Source organism: Anoplophora glabripennis, unplaced genomic scaffold (genome assembly GCF_000390285.2).
Source record: "Anoplophora glabripennis isolate ALB-LARVAE unplaced genomic scaffold, Agla_2.0 scaffold5, whole genome shotgun sequence".
NCBI classification, from domain to species: Eukaryota; Metazoa; Arthropoda; class Insecta; order Coleoptera; family Cerambycidae; genus Anoplophora; species Anoplophora glabripennis.
In genome coordinates, this window is record NW_019416525.1 from 2,168,223 (window position 1) to 2,188,751 (window position 20,529).

Sequence of the window (20,529 nt, forward strand, 5' to 3'; positions counted from 1 at the left end):
AAAAAATACGGATTTTTTTTTTTAATGTATATTTACAATTCAATTAATAATCTAATACAAGTCACAATAAAACAAAATACAATACCAATCTCATTGTGTTTATTGGAAAAACATACAAAATTATTATGGTTACAAAAAGGTATTACAATTAATATACAGTTTTGAGAGTTAAGTAAACTGAAACAAAATATTTACATAGACGCATGATGGTTATGTCAAAAATTTTAACTTGATTACAATTACTGAAAAATGGGATAATAGGTACTTATAAAATAATGCTTACATCTGCAAGTGCCTTCTAAAATATACAATTAATAAATCTGTCTTTTGAATGAATGTATTTCCTCGGCAAACATTACATACATAAAAATTTTTAAGTATCGAAGCTTTATAGAAGTTTTCAATTGCCGCTATTTTAGATACTTTATGCATAAAAAATGAAACGCGCTTAAACCGATTTTTATACCAAGTTTGAAGATGCAAATAAGCCTCTAATAAGTTTTTTTATGCACAAAATATTTAAGGTAATATTAAACGTATAAAAAGGAAAATGGAGATGATCGCTGTCACTACCAAAATGTGCCAAATTATTTAACAATTACATTACAACTTTGTTACAATTACATTACAACTTTTGTACTGTTTTTTGTTCCATTTCATTCAAATTCAACAACTGAAAAAGAAAGTTGAGAGGACTATTTTTTAATATAATTACGGTACATTTTGCCAGCAAAATACCCATGATACATCTACTTAAGCGATAACTGTATCTAAGCATCTACAAAGAGATATAAATTGAACGGCTTTTTAACACAGTTTCGTCATCGAAAGGCACTGTAATATATGTTAGTGTATATTAAAGATTATATATAATTAAACTTACATTACAAAACGATTGTCGATTATATGTACAAATATTAATTAAAGGCACCAAAATGGATGGATTTGTTATAGTTATGAGCATCATGTTTTCATGATAACGTGCCGTTATCAGAAACAGTAACCGAAAAATTTGCACGCACCACTGTTCACTTTATGAACAGGTAGTGCAAAACTTACAAAATACCATTAAACATTAAACCGATACACGGTAGAAGTATACTTACTAAAATATAAAACTTAATAATTGCGATTGTAAAAGATACAATATGAAATTATAAATCTAGAACATTGTGGGTTTGTTATAAAATTTAACATAAAATATTTATAAAATTAGATGTCAACTTAATCGTAGATACTAGAACACAACATTTAATAAATATTTAGTAAAGTTTATTTTTAGTTAGTTGTCTTCAGTACACTCCAGGTGTCCTTAAATTTAACTACCTCAAAGTATTTGATTGAGCTCTCTAAGACGTCATCAAATAACACACTTAATAGAAAAAATTTAATACCTGGTCAATTCAATGTAAATAGAATAAAATTTGATATGAATATATAAAGTAACAACTAACTTAATGTATATTAAAAACTATATAATAATATGTATGAAAACATACCCAACAGTAAAAACGTTCCCATAAACTGTGACAAATTACAAATGCTAAAAATTTATGCATAACAATTTCACTTCTTAAAAAATAGATTTTATTGCCATTTAAAGCGTATGCATGTGGTATATTGCAAACAAGGAGCAGCTTATTAAAAAAAAAATTTTTTTTCAATAAATAATCATTTACCTACACGAATTAAGGTCAAATTACAATAAACTGCCTTAATTTTCGAAAGACGTGAGCAGATTTTTAGGCACTTAAATTACAACCAGATGAGTACATTATCGGGCTTTGTAGTGGGAGGGTTTATTAATGATTGTACGTCATCTAGTATAGGAAATTCCTCTCCCAGTTGTAAAGTTGGCACTAAGTCATCCGTAGAATCGATATTATCACTTAACGTTGAAATATCAGGTGTGTCCATCGTATGACTTTCACTACCAACATCCATGTTATCGTCCATATTCGCTAAAAAATCTTCAGGTGTGTGTGGCATCGAGTATGTTGTCCCCATACCTAAAAAAGAACCCAACTTAACAAAAACCCCTAACGTGACTGCAGAGATATTTCCTTTACTTGAATTTTAAATCATCTTCTAACAATTTCACCTCCGTCAACAAAAAATATTTACCGTCCAGTTTCCGAAGTCATATATTACCTTAAATTTTTAAAAAACTTTTTTAAAAACATGAATTTAATTCTACGACAACAAGTTTGCGCAAGTAATGCTATTAAGAATACTGAAATTCTAGACATTGTAAATAAATATACGAAAAATTAAATATGTCTTACCAAGCCCACTATCCCCGGATTCTTGACGTGAGTGGTCAGTCAAACTAGATAAAAATGGATCCATAACAGGTAAATCACTTGAACTTCTCATCATTATATCCTGCTGCCGCATAATTTCCTGCTGCCTCTGTTTAAGTCTTTCACGTTCCATCCGTAGCTGTTGTAGCCTTATTTGTTGTGCTTTTGAAGGTGAAGATGACAGAGCCTGCGAATGCCATGTTGACCCAACTAAATTCGCCCCCGCTGGCCTCTGTTGCAAGTGCGTAGCTGAAAAAAAAGAAGCAAAAATTTTATTCCTCACGGGTTCGTTAGCCCTTTTTCTGTACGTATCAAGTCACGCAGTATTAGAGAGTAGTATAAAAGGCGATAAATGTGTACGACTATGAAAGTTTTAGCTTAACTTACGAATTCGAGGGTCAAACCACGAAGTTGTACGAGTTTGATGATTAATGAAATAAATTTCCCCCTCAGGAGTCTGTGCCTGTTCCCATCCTTCAGGTAAAGGCCCTAAATCTACATCTGAATTTACTTTGGCAGCTGTAGAAAAGAAAAATCAATTAGAGCTCATTTTTTCTACGAATACTTATCGTTGAAGGATAGGGATAGATACTCAATACAGAAACAACAAACTGATTCTTCATGTAACAGTAACATTGCTTCAAAAAAAAAAAAAAAAAATTATGACTCCTTCAGTATTATATGTAAAAAAATCAGTTAGTTCAATGAGATGACTTTTAGGGTATAGAATATTAATTTCATTAATGCAAGGTTCGACAGAATGATTAGTTACTTACTATTAGGGTTCGGTGATTGGGGATGTGATATTTGGTGTGCAGTTAATAGCTGTTCAGCGCTTTGATGTTGCTGGGCAGCTGCTTGGGCGGCTAACGATTTTCGAGGATCTTCCCATGTCGTGGTGCGAGTTGTATGACTGGAAAAAAAGTTTATTATTAAGTTTTCATATTCAAATGGCATTTTAGCAGAAATATATATTTATTTCAACACTCCGCACAGCTCAAACTTTTTAAAATATCTAGACACATGTTTCTTATCCATAAACAAATATATGATGCATTAATTTTAATGTGGTTCTTCATAAACAGCCATCCTGCTCAAAACCGTTTACTGTGAACAAGTGATACTCTAAAAGCCAAGTGCTGTTCATATGAACATCATATGTGGGTGAGTTAGTCGCACTTAGCAGTTCATAAATAATTTTATTACATATTACAGAATTGCGTCTTACAGTTTACAAGAAGTAAAAGAAAGTTAATGACCGATTAGTATAAGACGATCTTAAATTTTTACCACAGTAACCCAATTTTTTCAAGATTAATGTGTTCGATATTCATTTTAAAAAATTTTAGCGCTTCTGACACTCGTAAATACTTATAGACGTTAACAGCAGCTGTCAATAGGACATTTTTCAAAATATTATGGATAAGTCAATGCATGTGTAGCCGACAAAAAAATGTCTCTTCTAAAAGAATTGATAAATATAACGTCGTTTAACTTACATATAATTTGATACTTGCTTTATTTTCTTATAATTAGCTTAGACACAAATGTGTTTTGGAAACAGTGACCTTACAAATCTATTTTTTTTCTACAAAGTAGCAACGACAGTGCACTAATCCCAATTTAGTAATACTAAAAACACAAGAAGTAATTGGCCTTCAGTTATTAATTCAGACGCAGTATATATTATGTAGGTATCTATTTAAAGAAAAGTTAATTGTTTTATACAAGTTTTCTTGTGATAGAAGATATTAAGAAGGCGAAATCGTGCATCCGCCTATCCCATAGATGTCCATAAATGTTTTGCGGATTGAAGAGAAAAAATATTTTCTCTATGGACAAATTTTTAAAGCATATGCAGATCTATCTAAATATCAAAAACATATCTGCATATAATTAACCTTCTTTTAGTACAAATATGTGATTTTGAATTTCGTAATATAAAAACTGGTATTATGACGTTCCTAACAGCTAGATGTAAGAGTGGTTTTTCTTAATAAAGCATAGTAGAACCGTTCTAAAATAAAACTTAGATCGAGTGTTAACATATTCAATGAATGAGGACATACAACTACGTCATCAAGAGAAATGACGCGATAAATTGTAGTTTCATTAGACTGTTGTCAAAAATATACTAGTCTTAATACCGGGTAACCAAGTTGTAACAAATTACGAAATGGACGCGCTTCACCTTAATTATTATAAAACAAAAACTAAAAACATTATCACAGATCACTTCGCTGGGTGGCTTTAAATTGAAATGTTACAAATAAGAAGGGATTCCCAAGATACTGAAGTGTAGTATATATTACACTTTTAAAACGTTATATTAATGGCCATTATACACGAGTGAAATATAAAGAGATGCCAAAAATATTAAAATTTATTTTAATAAATCTATAATTACTGATACAAGCAAAGGTAGTTTTTCAAGGCATAAAAACTCCCAACACAATTGAAGTCTGTGAATCCTGTGATCTTAAATATTTACATTAGCGTTCATGTTTTATTAATAGTAAGGTACATCAACTAATTTCAGAGCAAGTAGAACAAATTAAAGTTACTAGTTACATTTCCGTTAATTTTTTTTATATAACCGTTCTTTTCGCTATGATATTAACTTGTTTAAGACAACTAATTATTTACCATGAAACGGGAATTTTTACTGGAAGTATATTGTAAAATATACGGAACGATTTATAAATTCTAAGTCCGAGTTTAAAAGAAAAAGGAAACTGAAGCACAAAGTACATTTTTTTAAACATTATAAACAAATATATATCAGGATTCGTGCAGTCAGAATACATTGACTTAAATTGGGAAATACGGTTTGAGATTTGGCAAACAATAGAAAGTTTTCGGATTTTTGCTTTACCTTGAGTACGACCCTGTCTAGACGACTAATATATCGGATAATAAACTACCTGCCAACAAATGTTTTGTGTGCTTATATATACCTGTACGAGCTAGAGCTAGGTATATTTTTTAATACCTAACGAAAAGGTCATGTTCCATAATTAATAACATCCTTCTTGGCTTAGAAAACGACACAAAACATCCATTGAGAAAGCTTCTCAAGAAATGGATTACAATTTATTTTCCAGCAAACAAGACGCCGAATTGTTCTAAGAAGTAAAATGTTTAACGACATTGACTCACTCTGTGTTACCTGTTCTCAATGAAACAGTCGTCCTTTAAAGGCCAAATGAACAAACTGAACAACTTAACCGGAAGTGACACGGTGCAGAGTTACACAGGAACCGTTTTATAAATAAAATAACAACGCCAACACAAAATACGTTCAGAAGTACACGATATTGCTTTACCATGCGGGTTCAAATAATTAAATATTTAGTTTACTTTAAATTATACTATTGTTACACCCATATGGCTATTTTTTCATGTATACATAAAAATGGCGCGAAAATTACTTCGAACCAAACCTACATATAAACGACGTTCATAAAAAAAAAAACAACTCAAGTTAATTTTAATAAAATCAATATATTTGTCCATTCTTTAGATGCCTAGGCCTTATCACGTACACGATTAAGGTTTCAATCTCAAATTCCGATCCATTTTTTTTATCTGAACATGGAATAAACTCAGGAATTTGAGGAGCTCGTGTACCTGATAAGATTGTTGGTCATATAATGCTTGCAACTAAAGATAGTATGGAAGACTTGAGGATTTTAAAACACATGTCGGCAAACATTTATCTAAGACGTGGTTTGTATTTACAAAGTCGACACATAAATACGGTCCTTGTCTTTATTCATTTCCATCGTACCTTGCCGCGAAAAATGCCAACATCTATACCGTACAGAATTGTTAAAAAAAAAATTGATCAACACCAAACTCCAAAACTCCAAGTCGTCTCGAGGATTATTCTGTTACCATTCTTGCAATTTCAAAAATAATGCGCGTTATTAAATTAACTAGGTTTCAAAATGGTATTTTAGAAGGAATCATAAAAAATTGTTGTAATAATAATAACATTTAACAATTTATTCCAAGTTAGTAACTCACAATGTATGTGCTAACATTCACTATTTTGAAATATATAGGTACATTCTTTTGATAAAAATTAATTATCGTTTAGTCATGTCATTATATTAAATGCGAGTCACATAAATACTATGAAGGTATTATGCACAAGTCTGTAATGATTTTGGGCAAATACCTGTAAAAAGGTCATTAACGTGGCCACAGTCTAATTATAAAACATTTAAGTTTAAGACACGACATTGTTTCTACTACTATTTTATTTTATAAAAGAAACAAACAGGTTACAAGAAACCTAATTACATGTTTCCGTTAAAAAAAAGTATATGTATAATTTTACTAATATTATTTTAATAAAAGATCATAAACTTTCGAATAAAAACGAAGTCCTTCCCTCAAATAATTAAAATTCTTTTTTAAGTAACTTAAACACTCTGTACATACGGGTTGTGTGTACTGGAAAAATCATTCGCGATTGGTGTAAACTTATACACTATTTTAAATACAAAGTAATTGGTTGTTGTTTTACCCACACATTAAAATGTTCTCCACTCCCGAATATAGGCTGGGTTTGAAACATATGGAATGTCTACGTTACGAAACCGTAAAGGAAAAACGTAGAATAAGTACAAGTTCTGCGGAGTAGAAAAAATAAGATTAATGCCGTGATTGCATACGGTTTGGCTGTAGGAACGTAATACATTAATATTAAATGGGAAATAACGTTATTATTTTAGAAAGTTATCACAAGGTGATGGTGCCTGGTACCTCTATTTTATATGAAATGCGAATGCGATAAGCAGAGGCGTAGTCATTGCAGCAAAAATATGACAATTCGGACGATAAGATTTAATATTCTGCACAAAAATGTTTAAAGTAATATTAATTAAGTAAACAATGTGATGAGTTAAACGAAACGTACAAAAGATCAAATAATAATGTGTTTCAAATTACTGAGTTACCTTCGGAATGGCAGAACACCCTGTAGGTTTGGTAGAGCGTGACTCTAGCAATCCTTAGCATTTAAGATAGGATTTCAAGGAGAGCGGAATACCTCAGATCATAATTTTATTCCAAGGATTACCCATAACAATGTACATATTACCTACTTTCGTATTTGTTTTCAAAGGAAATTCTGTGTATAAATGTAAGAGTGGGTAACAGTATATATTGTCTAATGTAGTACAGTAACAGTAAAAATTACTGGTCTACAATTTTAAGACCTGGAAATGTTAGTTGTATCAAACTGTACATTTCCCTTACGTTACCACAATTAAATGCTTCGTAGCTTGCCATTCATAATGTATCAGTTCTTTTACCACTATATTCCCGGTAACACATTTCACAACTTACGCGAAAATATACAGGATATGGTGACAAAGACGACGATAACGTGGCTTTATAGAAAGACGCATTGGCGTTTCCTGCAAATATTTTAGTAAGTAACGAATATGTCCATACAATAATCATATCTATTTGGCGAAATATCATACACCATTAAGTTTAGTTCGTGCCGATTACAGTATCGAACAGTCCGGAAAAGTTTATAAGGTAAGTCCAATGACGAAATAACTGTAAATACCTACTGTTACAAGAAACAACTATTATTATTATTATTTTTAAATACAATGACCTTAAGAAAAGTCGCATGCCCACGCAGGATCACTTGTATGCATTGAATTTACTTTCTACATTCTAAGGGTACAGTATCGGTTATTTTATGAGCACAGAAGATATTCTGGAATCCTTCTTTGAATATTAATCGTAGTTGAGGAATGGTCTAACTGCCAAAGACGCATACAGGCGACACAGAACTTCCATACCGATGTCAACATATTGTTGTGATGGCACCTTTTCGTAAATATACAGTGTGCCCACGGATAGAGTTCAGAAGGGACACTTTTTTATTTCTCATTTTGCGAAAAAGTTATTCTTGACAAAAAATTCTCCTTTGTTCAAATGTAGAAAAGTGTTGTTCGAAACGGTAGTTGGTTTTGTCCTTTTTTTAAAAATAAAATTCCTAACAGGGAACACCCACTTATAACTACATTTTTTTACATTTACACAGAAGAATTTTTTTAATAAAACGAAAAATAAAAAGTGTTTCCTCCTTTCAGCAGAACAGCAGATCCGTGCTAGGAAGTTTTCTAACAATAGGAAAGATTACAAAGCCGCTTCTACGTATTTCCTTAACAAATTATTGTTATGGAAATATCTATCCTAGAAATAATAACAAAAAATGTATATATTCTAAATAATCCAGAATCAAGGCTAATAAACACATTATGCGTATTTTTAATCGTGCGAATATTACTTCTGGTTTCTAAGAAAACCAAAATTTTGTGATTAGTTATTTTATTAATAACTTCTTATTCGAACAAACAAAAAATAAAGCGTGAAATGCCAGGCATTTCAGAGAGCCATAACTGTAATTCTCCCAACTCGGGAGGCTCACTTGTCAAAATTATTACCAACAACAAACTACAAATCTAAATTAAAGTTAGAACGTAATCACCCGCACACTTTACCGATCTAATTGACATCGACAAGAAAATAATTTATGTAAACGCACACACACAAATAAATTTATACAATGACAAATGTTATAGTCCATCATTTTCACACTGTGTTAGGGGGGGCGTGCCCATAACTACTACTGCTAAATTCTTCCATGCCCATTCGATATTCTATGGAAGAAATCGTGAAAAACTTGTTTATTTACAGTACATTTTATATGGAAGACTATACATATATATGCCCCAAAATATCACTTGTAGAGACTACAAGTAAAAAGTTTAAACATCGAACTCATTAGTAATTTAAACGTAGTAGGTACTAGGTTAACAAGAATATTGATAAGTCATTAAAATTGGATAATACTGCGGTAGGTACGTAATGAGTGTGAAAATTTTCCTACTAGTAACTCTGAAAATGACTTATACGCGTATCCGAAAGTTGGTGTGGTCCAGCTACGAGCTACGCATGTGATATAAAACAGAATATAAGTATGCCTTGGAACAAACAGCTGAAACTCGCACGAAGTGTGCCTCGCAGTAGCATTTGGTAGCAAAGTTTTCAAATTTAAATAAAATATCTGTAAAATGACGAAGAAAATTTGATCGACTTAATTAAACTTCAAAGGAAATTTATTTTTAAATTACACTATGTTTATGTGTATTTCCACGAAGAAACTGTAACGCCTGTTTTATTTATAGTGTACGTTAATTATTTTTACCCAGGAAACCACATTTCAGATACAGCGATAGAGCCAACCTACATGCCGTCATAGTGGTTTCTGAACGCAGGATTTTTTCGAATTTTAGTTTCACTTTTCACTGCGTATAGTTAATATTTAACAAATATGACCCAAATATTAATTAAATGATTATTAAATTACGTTCCACACACCAAGCTAGAATGTGTGACTACATGCCAACGCATTAATTGTAATTTAACAGAATTTCATTTTATTTATACGTCATTCAGAAAATGCCAGCATGAAATTATGTATAATGCAAATCAAACCAAATCCAGATTTCAGGAAATTTTGATTTTGTTACACATATGAAAAACAACCTTGTAGAAAAAATAATTAAGATATCAGTATCAGGTGATTTTTTTGTCCTGTAGATAAAGGCTACACGACATGTTGCACAGGTACGGAGTAAAATATCACTTCAATTAAAAATGCAATTAGAGCATGGACATTTTCAAAACTAAAATTAATAAATGAAAATAATTACCACTAACGATTTATGGTCTATTTATTTTTGTATTGTTACTACTAAAATCATTTAACCGTTCCTGAGAGTCGCTACACCTTTGATGCATTTTGATTAATGACATGAATACAGATGTACGAATTTTTTGTATGATGGTAATACAGTGGCGTGGGAACTAATATCTTAATTTTGACTAGAAATTCGACAAATCGACGTTCTGTGAATTTGTTCAGTCTGACAAATAAGTTACATGCAAGGTGGTTTGGAAAACACTTTATCCAAAAAACAAAGTGACTAATACAAGTTAAAACTGTCCTATACCTGACGCCAAATTCAAATTTGTGGAAGCCAAAATTAGAGTAACGACTCTAATAAATACATTATGTTCATAAAAATAGATAATCTATTATTTATCTTTGACACATAGGCTTTTACACGATCTTACAGGTGAAACAAATTTACAACAAATGGAGATAGTTCCCGGTAAAGTTTTGTCGACTGAAACTTATTCAAAATGTTCAAATTCTGGGAAAAAACAGTGTATCCATTTTAATGTATATAAACTGCAAAACATGAAGTCCTTAATAATATTTTCCATTTATTTCCATCAGTAAACAAGTACTTATAACGAGATATTTGTTTTCAAAGATAAATTGTCTATTAATCGCATGCCAAATACTTCGACCGACTAATAAATTTATAATATACTTCATCTATTACTTAAACGATTATTGTCGAGTATTAGTTTCTAGATAAATCTTTAATGATTGGAATTCAATAATATTTCCGACAAAAAAAGATACTTATATGATATGGATTTAGATATTTGATAATTATTAATTTTAACACAAATGTGTGCACACAAATCTTTTAGTTGATTTGATCAAACAATGAACATCACGTTCCAAGATAAGATAATATTTTTTTAAAATAAAGTATTGTGAAACTCCTGATAAATTGCAATAGTTTTCGTAAACAATTTGAAATTATACAGAGCGGTACTTGAACTAGTAGCAAAAATACGACTTGTCAAAAAATGCACTGGATTTAAGACAAATATATTATCACTGAGGGCATGTATATACGCTGTACAATTATCTCAGGCAAAACCAGAGAGCCAAAATTTGTACAGCAGGTATATAAACATTCGTCTACTATCTCAGAGTCATATATAGGCGTCTCGATTATCTTTAATATTTGCACTTGCCGATAATGATACAATATTTGTAAACAAACTGAACGTGCTTTTATAAAAAGAGGCAATAAAGTTAATACGCGCTTTAGGAGTTGACAGAATCTAGTGCTGAATCGGCCCTACGTCAACGCTTGAATAAGAAAATAGTAAAATTATCTCTGTGGGAACTATCAAGGTATCTTTGCTACACACATAATTTCAAGAACACTGACTACACAATTTCGAATGAAAAATATGAAGGTGGCTGGTTCTATTAATTCATTTTACAACAGTTCTCTTAATCACGGTTTTTGCACTATGATTGCATATGAATTATTTAAATGTTAGATTTTATTTTGTTAACTGTCTAAACCCAGAGGAATTTTCGGTTACCCCGAATAACTACTACACGAAGTTCATGTATCTTTTAATCATCTAATAACAAGTACCCGTTTGGCATTTAGGATGTTTCTGTTCCATATTTCACTCATGATGACATAAAGAGCAGAACACACAAACAAACATGTTCAGTGTTGCGGTAGATGCTCGCGATGAGGTAACTTTATATACTATATTTAAATAAATAGAATTCTTGTTTATTAACAACGAACGGTATAAAGCAGATAATAAGTAAACAGGCATGCCTAAAATGTACGTCAGCATGTCTAGATTTTTTAATAAGGCACATCAGGTCAGACGAGGGTAATTGTAAACGGTTTTAGAATTCCTAATTTTATGTGAAATGCAAGACGTTTCAAGCCACAAATATTCGCTCTGTACAAGTACAATACAGTACTTAGATAATTACTTACACATACCTATACGTATTTTATTAAAAAATTACAGATATTTATAAATTCAGTAATTATTTTTATAAATGACAAACAATATTTATGATATTGTCTTTGTTTAGTGTTCTGTGGAGTGTTATCAATTTTTACAAAATTTAACACTAAGTTCCGTACATTGCGCTTCTGGGTACTGTAGGACATTCTACTGAAAACATCCAATTTAAGCTCATCTTTAAACTGTATCTAAAAATAGAACTGTAATTTATATTTAACTTGTGTAATTATAACAAAACGACACATATTTCTTCTTTAAGTCTAAATTAAAAGCTTAGATATGCTAGGCTGTAGTATGATTACAACATTACATTGATTGCAGATAAACAAGTTAGAAAAATTGGTATTTTTTTACGAACAAACAGAAAAATTGTATTACGTCGCACCATCCACAAAAAATCAAAATGGCAGTTTAGTAATTAATAGGTTTCTATAATTGATATCGATAATATTAAAGAATAAAAAGTTATCATCAATTAATTTGTTTATTACAAACATATTTGTGACCCATGGATCTGGGTGGTACTACCATTAAATTTAACGGGTTAATTTTAATTTGCTTTCAATAAATAAACAATAATAAAATAATTTCATCAATACATGCGGGCACTGAATCTACATATAACAATTTAGGTTAATCTTCTGAATTAATAAATACGATCGAAACTAAAAGACACTCGTGATGACAAGGGTCATTAGTCCAATTGTTAATTAAAATATATATGTATTATTTATTAATCAGTATGCTTAGTCACAACGAAAACCCACCATAAGTTTTTAGAGGCTCAACGAAATATAGTGACTTAATAACTACATTCACTTGTATTATTCCTAACATATGCTTTTTTTACAAAAAAAAAAACTATTGTTAGTTGACCTTATTTCTGCGCCACTGGCTTGTGTAATAAGATCTCAGTATATGAAGATAAAAAAACAGTTACACCTATCTTTTGGACGTCAGCAACGCATTCTGAATGTATTTTCTCACATCGCCTACCAATTTGCTTAACTAACCGACATGATTGTGTTGTTTAAAATAAAATAGTGATTCATTAGTTTTTGTATACACATTAAAAACTAGTAAACGGCGCTACTGACTTATTAACTAGTTTACAGAAATATACAGGCCTATTAAGACGATTTTTACCGAAAGTAAAATCGTTAAAATAAGAATTATTTCTGTAGCATGTCGAAGTATAGAAATAAACCTATATAAAAGCAATAAAACATAAATACGGCTGTATGCGTGTAAATAAGTACATTATTTTGCGTGTGTATTCGGGAAAAGGTTCGATGTCCGCCTTAGGCGCCTAGAATTTTAAAATCTAAAAATACACAGTCTGGACGACTAATTACAAGAAAACGAAATAGAAGGCCTTACTGCCAAAATATATTATTCCTAACCTCAAGGTTTTGCACAGAACAACTACAGCTGCGTAGCACTTACTATATAATACTTATTAGTTCACTAGTTATTTATTGTACCTCGAATTATACATGTAAATTATATGAAACGAAATATTTACCTTTCCATTTGTACAAATAATAACTAAATAAGCCAGAATTTGTTAAATCAATTATCAAATCAAACAGTCCTTCAACCAAGACCTGCTGAGATTTATTATTTTTTGCAATTAGCAAATATACCCACAAGGAAAGACGTCATACCTAGGGGAGACCTTACGTAACTTTATCTTATATTTTTTCTGCTACATCGGCTAGATTTCATTAATAAAAGACACGTGCAGTACTTAGTTATTGAAGAGAAGTCGGGATGATGGCCAGTTTCTTGGAAAATTAGGTTCCCCATTCATGAAGTCTTACCAATTAAGAGTACTTAGGTTAAAATATAGCTGTACCACGCCATAGACTAAACTGTGAGTAAAATAGACCCAGCAGACAAAGAATCTGCTGCTTTTTATTTTTTTCTGTAAAAATAAATCCAACTAGACGCCATGCTGATAAATATAGCTATTAATGAAGAGTTCAGTGAGCGTCCTTCTGGTGCAATGTGTTCTCGATACATTGGCGGTTTCCAATATTGACACAAAGAAAAGGATATCCACCCCGTAGGTATTTTATCAAGCAGTAGAATACAAACAAAACAAGTGAGTCATAAGTTCATTGATTCAAATCTTTTGCGTGTCTGGCAAGACGTAAATATATATAAACGTAAAAGCCCTAGTTTCAGATGGTTGGAATAGTAGCTCACATATGGCATATTCCCTCGATAAAATTCTTATTCTCAGACCCAAGACTACAGGCGCCAATGCGCTTATATCCTCTAAACATGTTTCACTCAGTCGATTATTAAAGACTGAAATTGAAAATGTTTGTTCTTCAGTTTCATATGACTAGTCCATCAAAAGTTATGAAAATCATTCAGAAAACATATCCTGAAACTGTCGGAGAAATATTTTTTACAAATTCACAGAAATTAGTATTTTTCAAATTATTTATTTCACTGGGAAATTCTTCTTATCATACTGCCAAGTAATTACAAAAAACTTGGCCCACAAAAATAAAACTAATTTGTAAACAACCTGTTTGCAAGTCGCATTTCTATCTATTCTTTATATAAAGTAGGTACGTATAATTAATTAGGATGTTTCAATTAAAGAGCTCAAAATAAATTGAAGATATTCATAAAGTTTAACTAAAAAATTTGGGAACAATTTAAAGCAACGTAAATATAAATCGTAGGATTTTACAACGTGAAAATTCAAAATTTATCGACTCATTTTATTACATTCCTTCGTAATAATAACTGATTGCAAAATTATCCCATTGATTTTTCCTGTTTATATTTATGCACACTCAATTCAATAGCACCCACTGCTATTCACCATTCATACAAATAGCTTTAAAATTTAAAAAGTGAATGTATACTACGCCCGTGCAAATAGAATTAGGTATTAAAAATAGGTTCATAGGCATACAAGAATTTCCATGCACGTATAAATCACAAACTGATGCAGTATTACACGTTAAATATATTACAAATATCGGTACCATAGAGGATTGGTCAAGTGCGTATATATAGACTTCCCAGTATTCATTCATTATATTATATGGCGCCATGCAGATACAAAAATAAAACTTTCGCCATGTTTACAGGTAAATAAATCTAATAGTAGACATAAATGCGACCGAGTTAATTTTGAAATAATGTATTACATAAATAAAATGCAGCAAGTCACTAGCAAAACGTACTTTCGGTGTCTGCCTTAACATATTCGGATTTCTGAATACTACAAAAATACAACCTTTCAAGGGGATATCAACTGAAATAAACTTTAATTGAATTATCCTTTTGTATTTCTTCAGGTAAATAATACAAAATCAGTTGCAAAATAAAACCGAATGATGACTTATTTAAAATCTACTTTTGTTACACTGAATGGAGAAAATAGCAAACGTTTTTCTAGTGCAGAGCTGCTTTGAGAAAAAATAGGTCCTAATAACAATACGACAGTTACTCCACTTACATCTACCGTAGAACCGCAAGGCTTTCTGAATATCTGTTTCGTCAGTGGAACGTAATCGTGAATTTGAGTATTACAACATAAAGGAGAGACATTCACACTGACAGAATTTGACACGCTGATACTTTGCAAAAATGCCAAACAATGGTCTTTAATTCAAATAACATATCTTCCAATTAATTAAGAAAAGTTAATAAAAAAAAACATATTTACATTTATTAAGTGATTTTAAGAAAAATAGTTCGTGTTTTGTCGGAACGTGTGTCCATTTTCATATGAACTTATAGATCAGTGCTTATTTCCATGCACATGTGAAAGCAAAACGAGCTTCTCATCTTTAAAAACGAACATCTCGGGTTACCAGAGGCAGCAAGAGCATCGGAATCTTCTCGTCATAAATGTGGCCGAAGACTACTCAACACAGAACCGGCTTTAAAATAAGCAAGTTTAAAACATTCAAAACATACCCATAAGAAAAAAGAAAATTTTTAGGTACGTCCAATAAAATCGAAAACACCCAGTATCCTCTATTTAAAATACGAATGATGCGATTAAACCAACTACCGTTTACTTTTAAAATTTATACGTGTCCATAAATAACAATAGTCTAAATTAAGAAAAGGAAAACAGCATTATATAAACACACATAATTTAAAACAAAACTTCATTGAACGTGAGTTCATTCACAAGTTCACAACACTGTATCGCCACAGGTAATATTGGAAAAATAAGATTAGTTTATATTTTTACTGTCTTCCTGTCCAGAAATAAGTCAAGAAACCTTTACCACATTTATAAAATTTAATACCTGACAATGTCTTCAAGACTTAAAATAGGTATACGAAATATAACCGTTACCTTGTACCTTGTGAAAATATAATGAGATTTTTGCTTAATATAGGTCAAGGAATTTTTAAAATGGTTCCAATTGTAATAACTGAAGGAAAACTAATTTTAAACGAAAGAGATAAAATAGAAAAACCAAAAACACCTTATGAAAATATATAAGTCGGTTCAAATTTAATCAGGAAGCCGATATTGACAAATAAAGTGGTACAGTTGTAAATATTTTTGAATATTATTGTCATAACTGTAAAAATAAATAAAATACGGATCAACTCACGCGTCATCTTATACAAAATATGAAATGTTGATTATTTTATTGAAAAGTAAGAAATATAGTCACGCTTTTTAACGATACAATTGCAAAATAAAAATAATAATTTCTAATGCGCGAAAATTTCTGTACCCGAAATTAATCGTGTAGGTGTTTGGATATTAAATTTTTATCTTATCAGTTGATAAGAACTGTAATTATGAAGGAATATAAAAAAATCAATGAACCAGTAAATATCTAGCCATTTTGTAAAACCGAATATATGCCGTTTCTTCTTTATGATACTTTAACTTGGTTTTTACATTTTTTAAGACCTGTGCACTTTTTGATAAAAGAAATGAATTATTTCTCGTCTGCAGCAAATGCTAAGTAAAATAGAAGTCCTATGAGAAATATACACGACGAAATGGATCCCCCTAATTTTTAAAAGAACAAAAAGATACGTAGAAAAATTATTTCGAAGTTCAAACAGAATAAATAAAATGGGTGTGCACCGAAACTAAACGTTTACTTCAACTTGGCGAAATTGAAACCAGTTATTTAATATAATTAACAATGAAAGTCGGTGGTTTTCCTCGTGAATACAAAGCAAATGCTACACCTAAATTAAAGACTTACCCAATCTGCATTGTATGCAATATTTTATTTTATTGCGCACAATGATTTTTCTTTCAAAATCCGTTGATATGCATACTAAGATCTAGATACAGCTATTAGAGAAACAGAATAGCAGATCATTTCGAATCTGTACAAATAATTTTATGGCTGGAATACCGACCCAATTTGTTCAAAATAAATAAACAAAGCTCAATAATCTAAGAAAAACAGGTTACAAAATTTGATAAATATCTGTAGTCTATAAACCAAAGTATAACCAAATGTGAAAATTTAGATTTTCCAAGTCATTTTATATATTTGTAAACAGTGTCATTTTAGTCTCAATTCATCCAGTGTTAACAACTGATAAGTAAAATATTAATTTACATGTCAATTCAAATTTGTAAAATCTATTAAGTATCTAAATCGTTAATGAACCTGTAATGCGATGATTACAAATAATAATAATAATAATAGTATTTGAATAGGTAACTACAGAAGTAAGTAAACTCAAAACACTGTTCCGCAAAAATTGCGGAAATGGAAGATACCTACGTATTTAAATTAAATAGGTCTTTCGGATAATTTCCATTAAAAAATCTGTGAATCTAAATTCAGTTTGTATGATTTTTAAAAATAATATTGTTGTTTTTGCAAATAAGAATATTTAGATTTTAACATACGTTAGACCAAAAAGTATAATTTTTTAAATGTATTTTATTTGCTGAATGCGATTAAGATTGTCTGAAAATGTTGATTGTGGTAAACTTTTAGAATTAAGTATTATTTTGGTATCTTTGTCAGTTTGAATGACTATTTTTGTTTTTAGAGGTATTTAAATTACTGAGAGAATGTAATTTAAAATAAATGTATTTTAAAAACTATACTACTAATTTAACATTTCAATAATAATGCATTATACTTGATGGTAGTGGTGTTTTGATTGATGATTAGAACGAAATAAGGTAAAGCCGGTCCTGGAGCAGACAATCTGACCTGGACAACCTGTGCTGAGTTCTTTAACAGGTACTCACTTTAAATAATACACCTGTCCCTCAGGGGTGCGAGCTTGTTCCCATCCGGGCGGCAGGGGGGTGTTGTCTTCTGTTTTGCTAGCCACATCGTACGATCTTTGTTTAATGTGATGGACTGGAGCCTGCTGCTGGCCCACGGCATAGGTCTGCTGAAGAGATGCTGGCGAACTGTGGGCTCGGTGGTGAGCGGTTTGCAAGGGTACGGAATTGACCGGAGCTGCGGCTGTCGCACCACCCCCGAAAGCAGAGTCCACGGAATTTTCGCGAGAGTGGTTAATAGATTTCGACCCCGTCGAGGGAGGGTTGAAAAAAGAGTCCGGGAGCTTTCGCATACTCCATGGCACCTGTAAAGGTCTTTTTGAATCTGGTTTCAGAACGGTGTCGAAAAGTGCCTGCAGGTCCGTTTCCGAGTCCTGGTTCACTCGAACCTCTTGTTTTGCCTCGTCCTGGTTTAGTGCCATCTTATCTTAAGGCACCGATACTACCACTGACCACAGTGTCACTCAAAAAAATCACGCAGTTCGCACTACCACAAACACCCCACTGGAAAACACTGGCTTGGTGTAGCCAGGCCACGACAGCGACTAGACTAGGACTGACCGGCCCTGTCCGCCTGTCCCCGAGATTTGAGGGACGCGGGAACAATATCCACACAGAGACAACTCAACAACGACCCCGTGTCTTGCGCTATCTTTGTACTCTACTGCTCGCCGACCGCCGAGGCTCTGCCATAGTCTGCCTGACAGATACTTGGTTTTCCTGTCTCTACGATTGCGCCCGACACACTATACCTACTATCCGCGTAAAAATCAAAATGTATACATATTTTTTTAGTACTGAAACTCCCAAACGGGGGCACCACTATCTGAATATCACTGATAACTTTATTAAAACAAAACAAACAGCCTACTATGCTATAGCCCGTATCAAATTACTAACGTCCTTGAATCGTGGGAGTTAATTCAGAAATAGTTATTGTTATTAAACTGTAGAAATTAGAAATATTCAACACTTTCCCCGATATAAATAAAATAAGGATCTGATAAAAAAGACCTCTAAAAATATTTTTTAAAATTACTGTACAGGGTGTTTCGAAAAATGATATCACAAATTCAGGGACCGATAGCAAAATTGTACTAAGATAACTTGATCTAACTCAGTTTATTTCCAAGCTACCCTTGAAGTATGGTCCATTCGTATTCGGACACCCCGTATATTACTGTACACAAGCTAGTTGACATTGAGTGTCAATTGCATTTTTCTTAAAAATCGGTGCTCTTTCAGAGGTTTCAACGAGAGTGTTTTTGTCACGTAAAACTGAATTTTGCATTGTATTCTAACATTCACTATAAAAAACCTAACCACAAAAAAATTAAGTCATAAAATGTCACTATATAGGTAAAGTCAGATGGTAAAAAATGTACCTGTAGGTGTAGGTACCTAATTTCAATACATCACTTTAGCTGTATTCTTTTAACCAATTTTAACTGAGACTAAGATACTTACTTTATCTTACATAAGTATTTGTTCCTCTTTCATTAAGAAGTTTGCTTAAAACTGAGAATAACTAAGAATTTTAGAAACCCCCTTACCCCAGCTAAATGAATCTATAAATGTATTCTTTTTAGCGTCTTTTTTTCTTCACTTCGTCTTAGCTAAGTTAGTCTCGGAAGTAAGAAAATTATTTAGTAAAAAGAGTACAACTAACATTTTGTAGGAAATGACTAAATTTTGATTTTGAAGAACTGAAGTCTTAGACGCCCTGTATTTCAAAAACAAAGGACGATAGATCTATAAAAACAAAATTGTTTTATTTTTTTATGTTCTATTAGCTCTGAATCTATTGAGCCGATTTAAAAAACACCCTGTATAAGTGCACATCTGGGCAGCCGTTAGTGTCATACAGATATTAAGGTATCAGCAAAATTTCAAATCAATAAATGACACTTTTGATTTCCAGAATCTCAGGCAGATTATTAAGATCAAACAAGAGTACCTTTTTTATTTTTTCACAAAAAAAAATGCCAAGAAATTTTTTTTAGAACATTGTGAACAAAGAAAAAATACTCTTCCCCGAGGTTGTTGCAGTCCATAACCCATACACCTTGTAGGTTTTGCTAATTGCTCGTTTTTTGTGGTAGGTATATGGAACTAGAAGTCATTTAACATATGGTATATAATATCCTACACTTTTATACGATAATGGTATGAGCTCATTAATTTGTTGGGTGAACTGATCTTTTGAAA

General features: G+C 31.6%; 1 protein-coding gene across 2 annotated transcripts; it reads right to left on the minus strand.

Moving 5' to 3' along the window:
• Positions 1–79: 79 nt before the first annotated feature.
• On the minus strand, positions 80–19,029 carry LOC108906820 (transcriptional coactivator YAP1-A). 2 transcript variants are annotated; one of them, XM_018710219.2, is made up of 5 exons: positions 18,283–19,029; positions 3,080–3,216; positions 2,691–2,822; positions 2,286–2,552; positions 80–2,009 (listed from the first exon to the last, which is right to left on the minus strand). In XM_018710219.2, exons 1-5 carry the CDS (start codon positions 18,741–18,743, stop codon positions 1,756–1,758), a joined length of 1,251 nt encoding a protein of 416 aa, XP_018565735.1. In that variant the 5' UTR covers positions 18,744–19,029; the 3' UTR covers positions 80–1,755. The 2 variants fall into 2 exon arrangements, with proteins under 2 accessions (XP_018565735.1, XP_018565736.1); XM_018710220.2 differs by lacking the exon at positions 2,691–2,822 and having other exon boundaries at positions 18,283–19,028.
• Between the last annotated feature and the right edge of the window lie 1,500 nt (positions 19,030–20,529).

Bases quoted from the DNA above. Each gene is read 5' to 3' on its own strand.
- LOC108906820 (XM_018710219.2), bottom strand. From the start codon at position 18,743: ATGGCACTAAACCAGGACGAGGCAAAACAAGAGGTTCGAGTGAACCAG. The intron at 3,217-18,282 runs GTGAGTACCTGT...CTTTTTTTCCAG, and splicing joins GGACAGGTGTATTATTTAAA to TCATACAACTCGCACCACGA. The intron at 2,010-2,285 runs GTAAGACATATT...GTTCTTTTTTAG, and splicing joins ATCCGGGGATAGTGGGCTTG to GTATGGGGACAACATACTCG.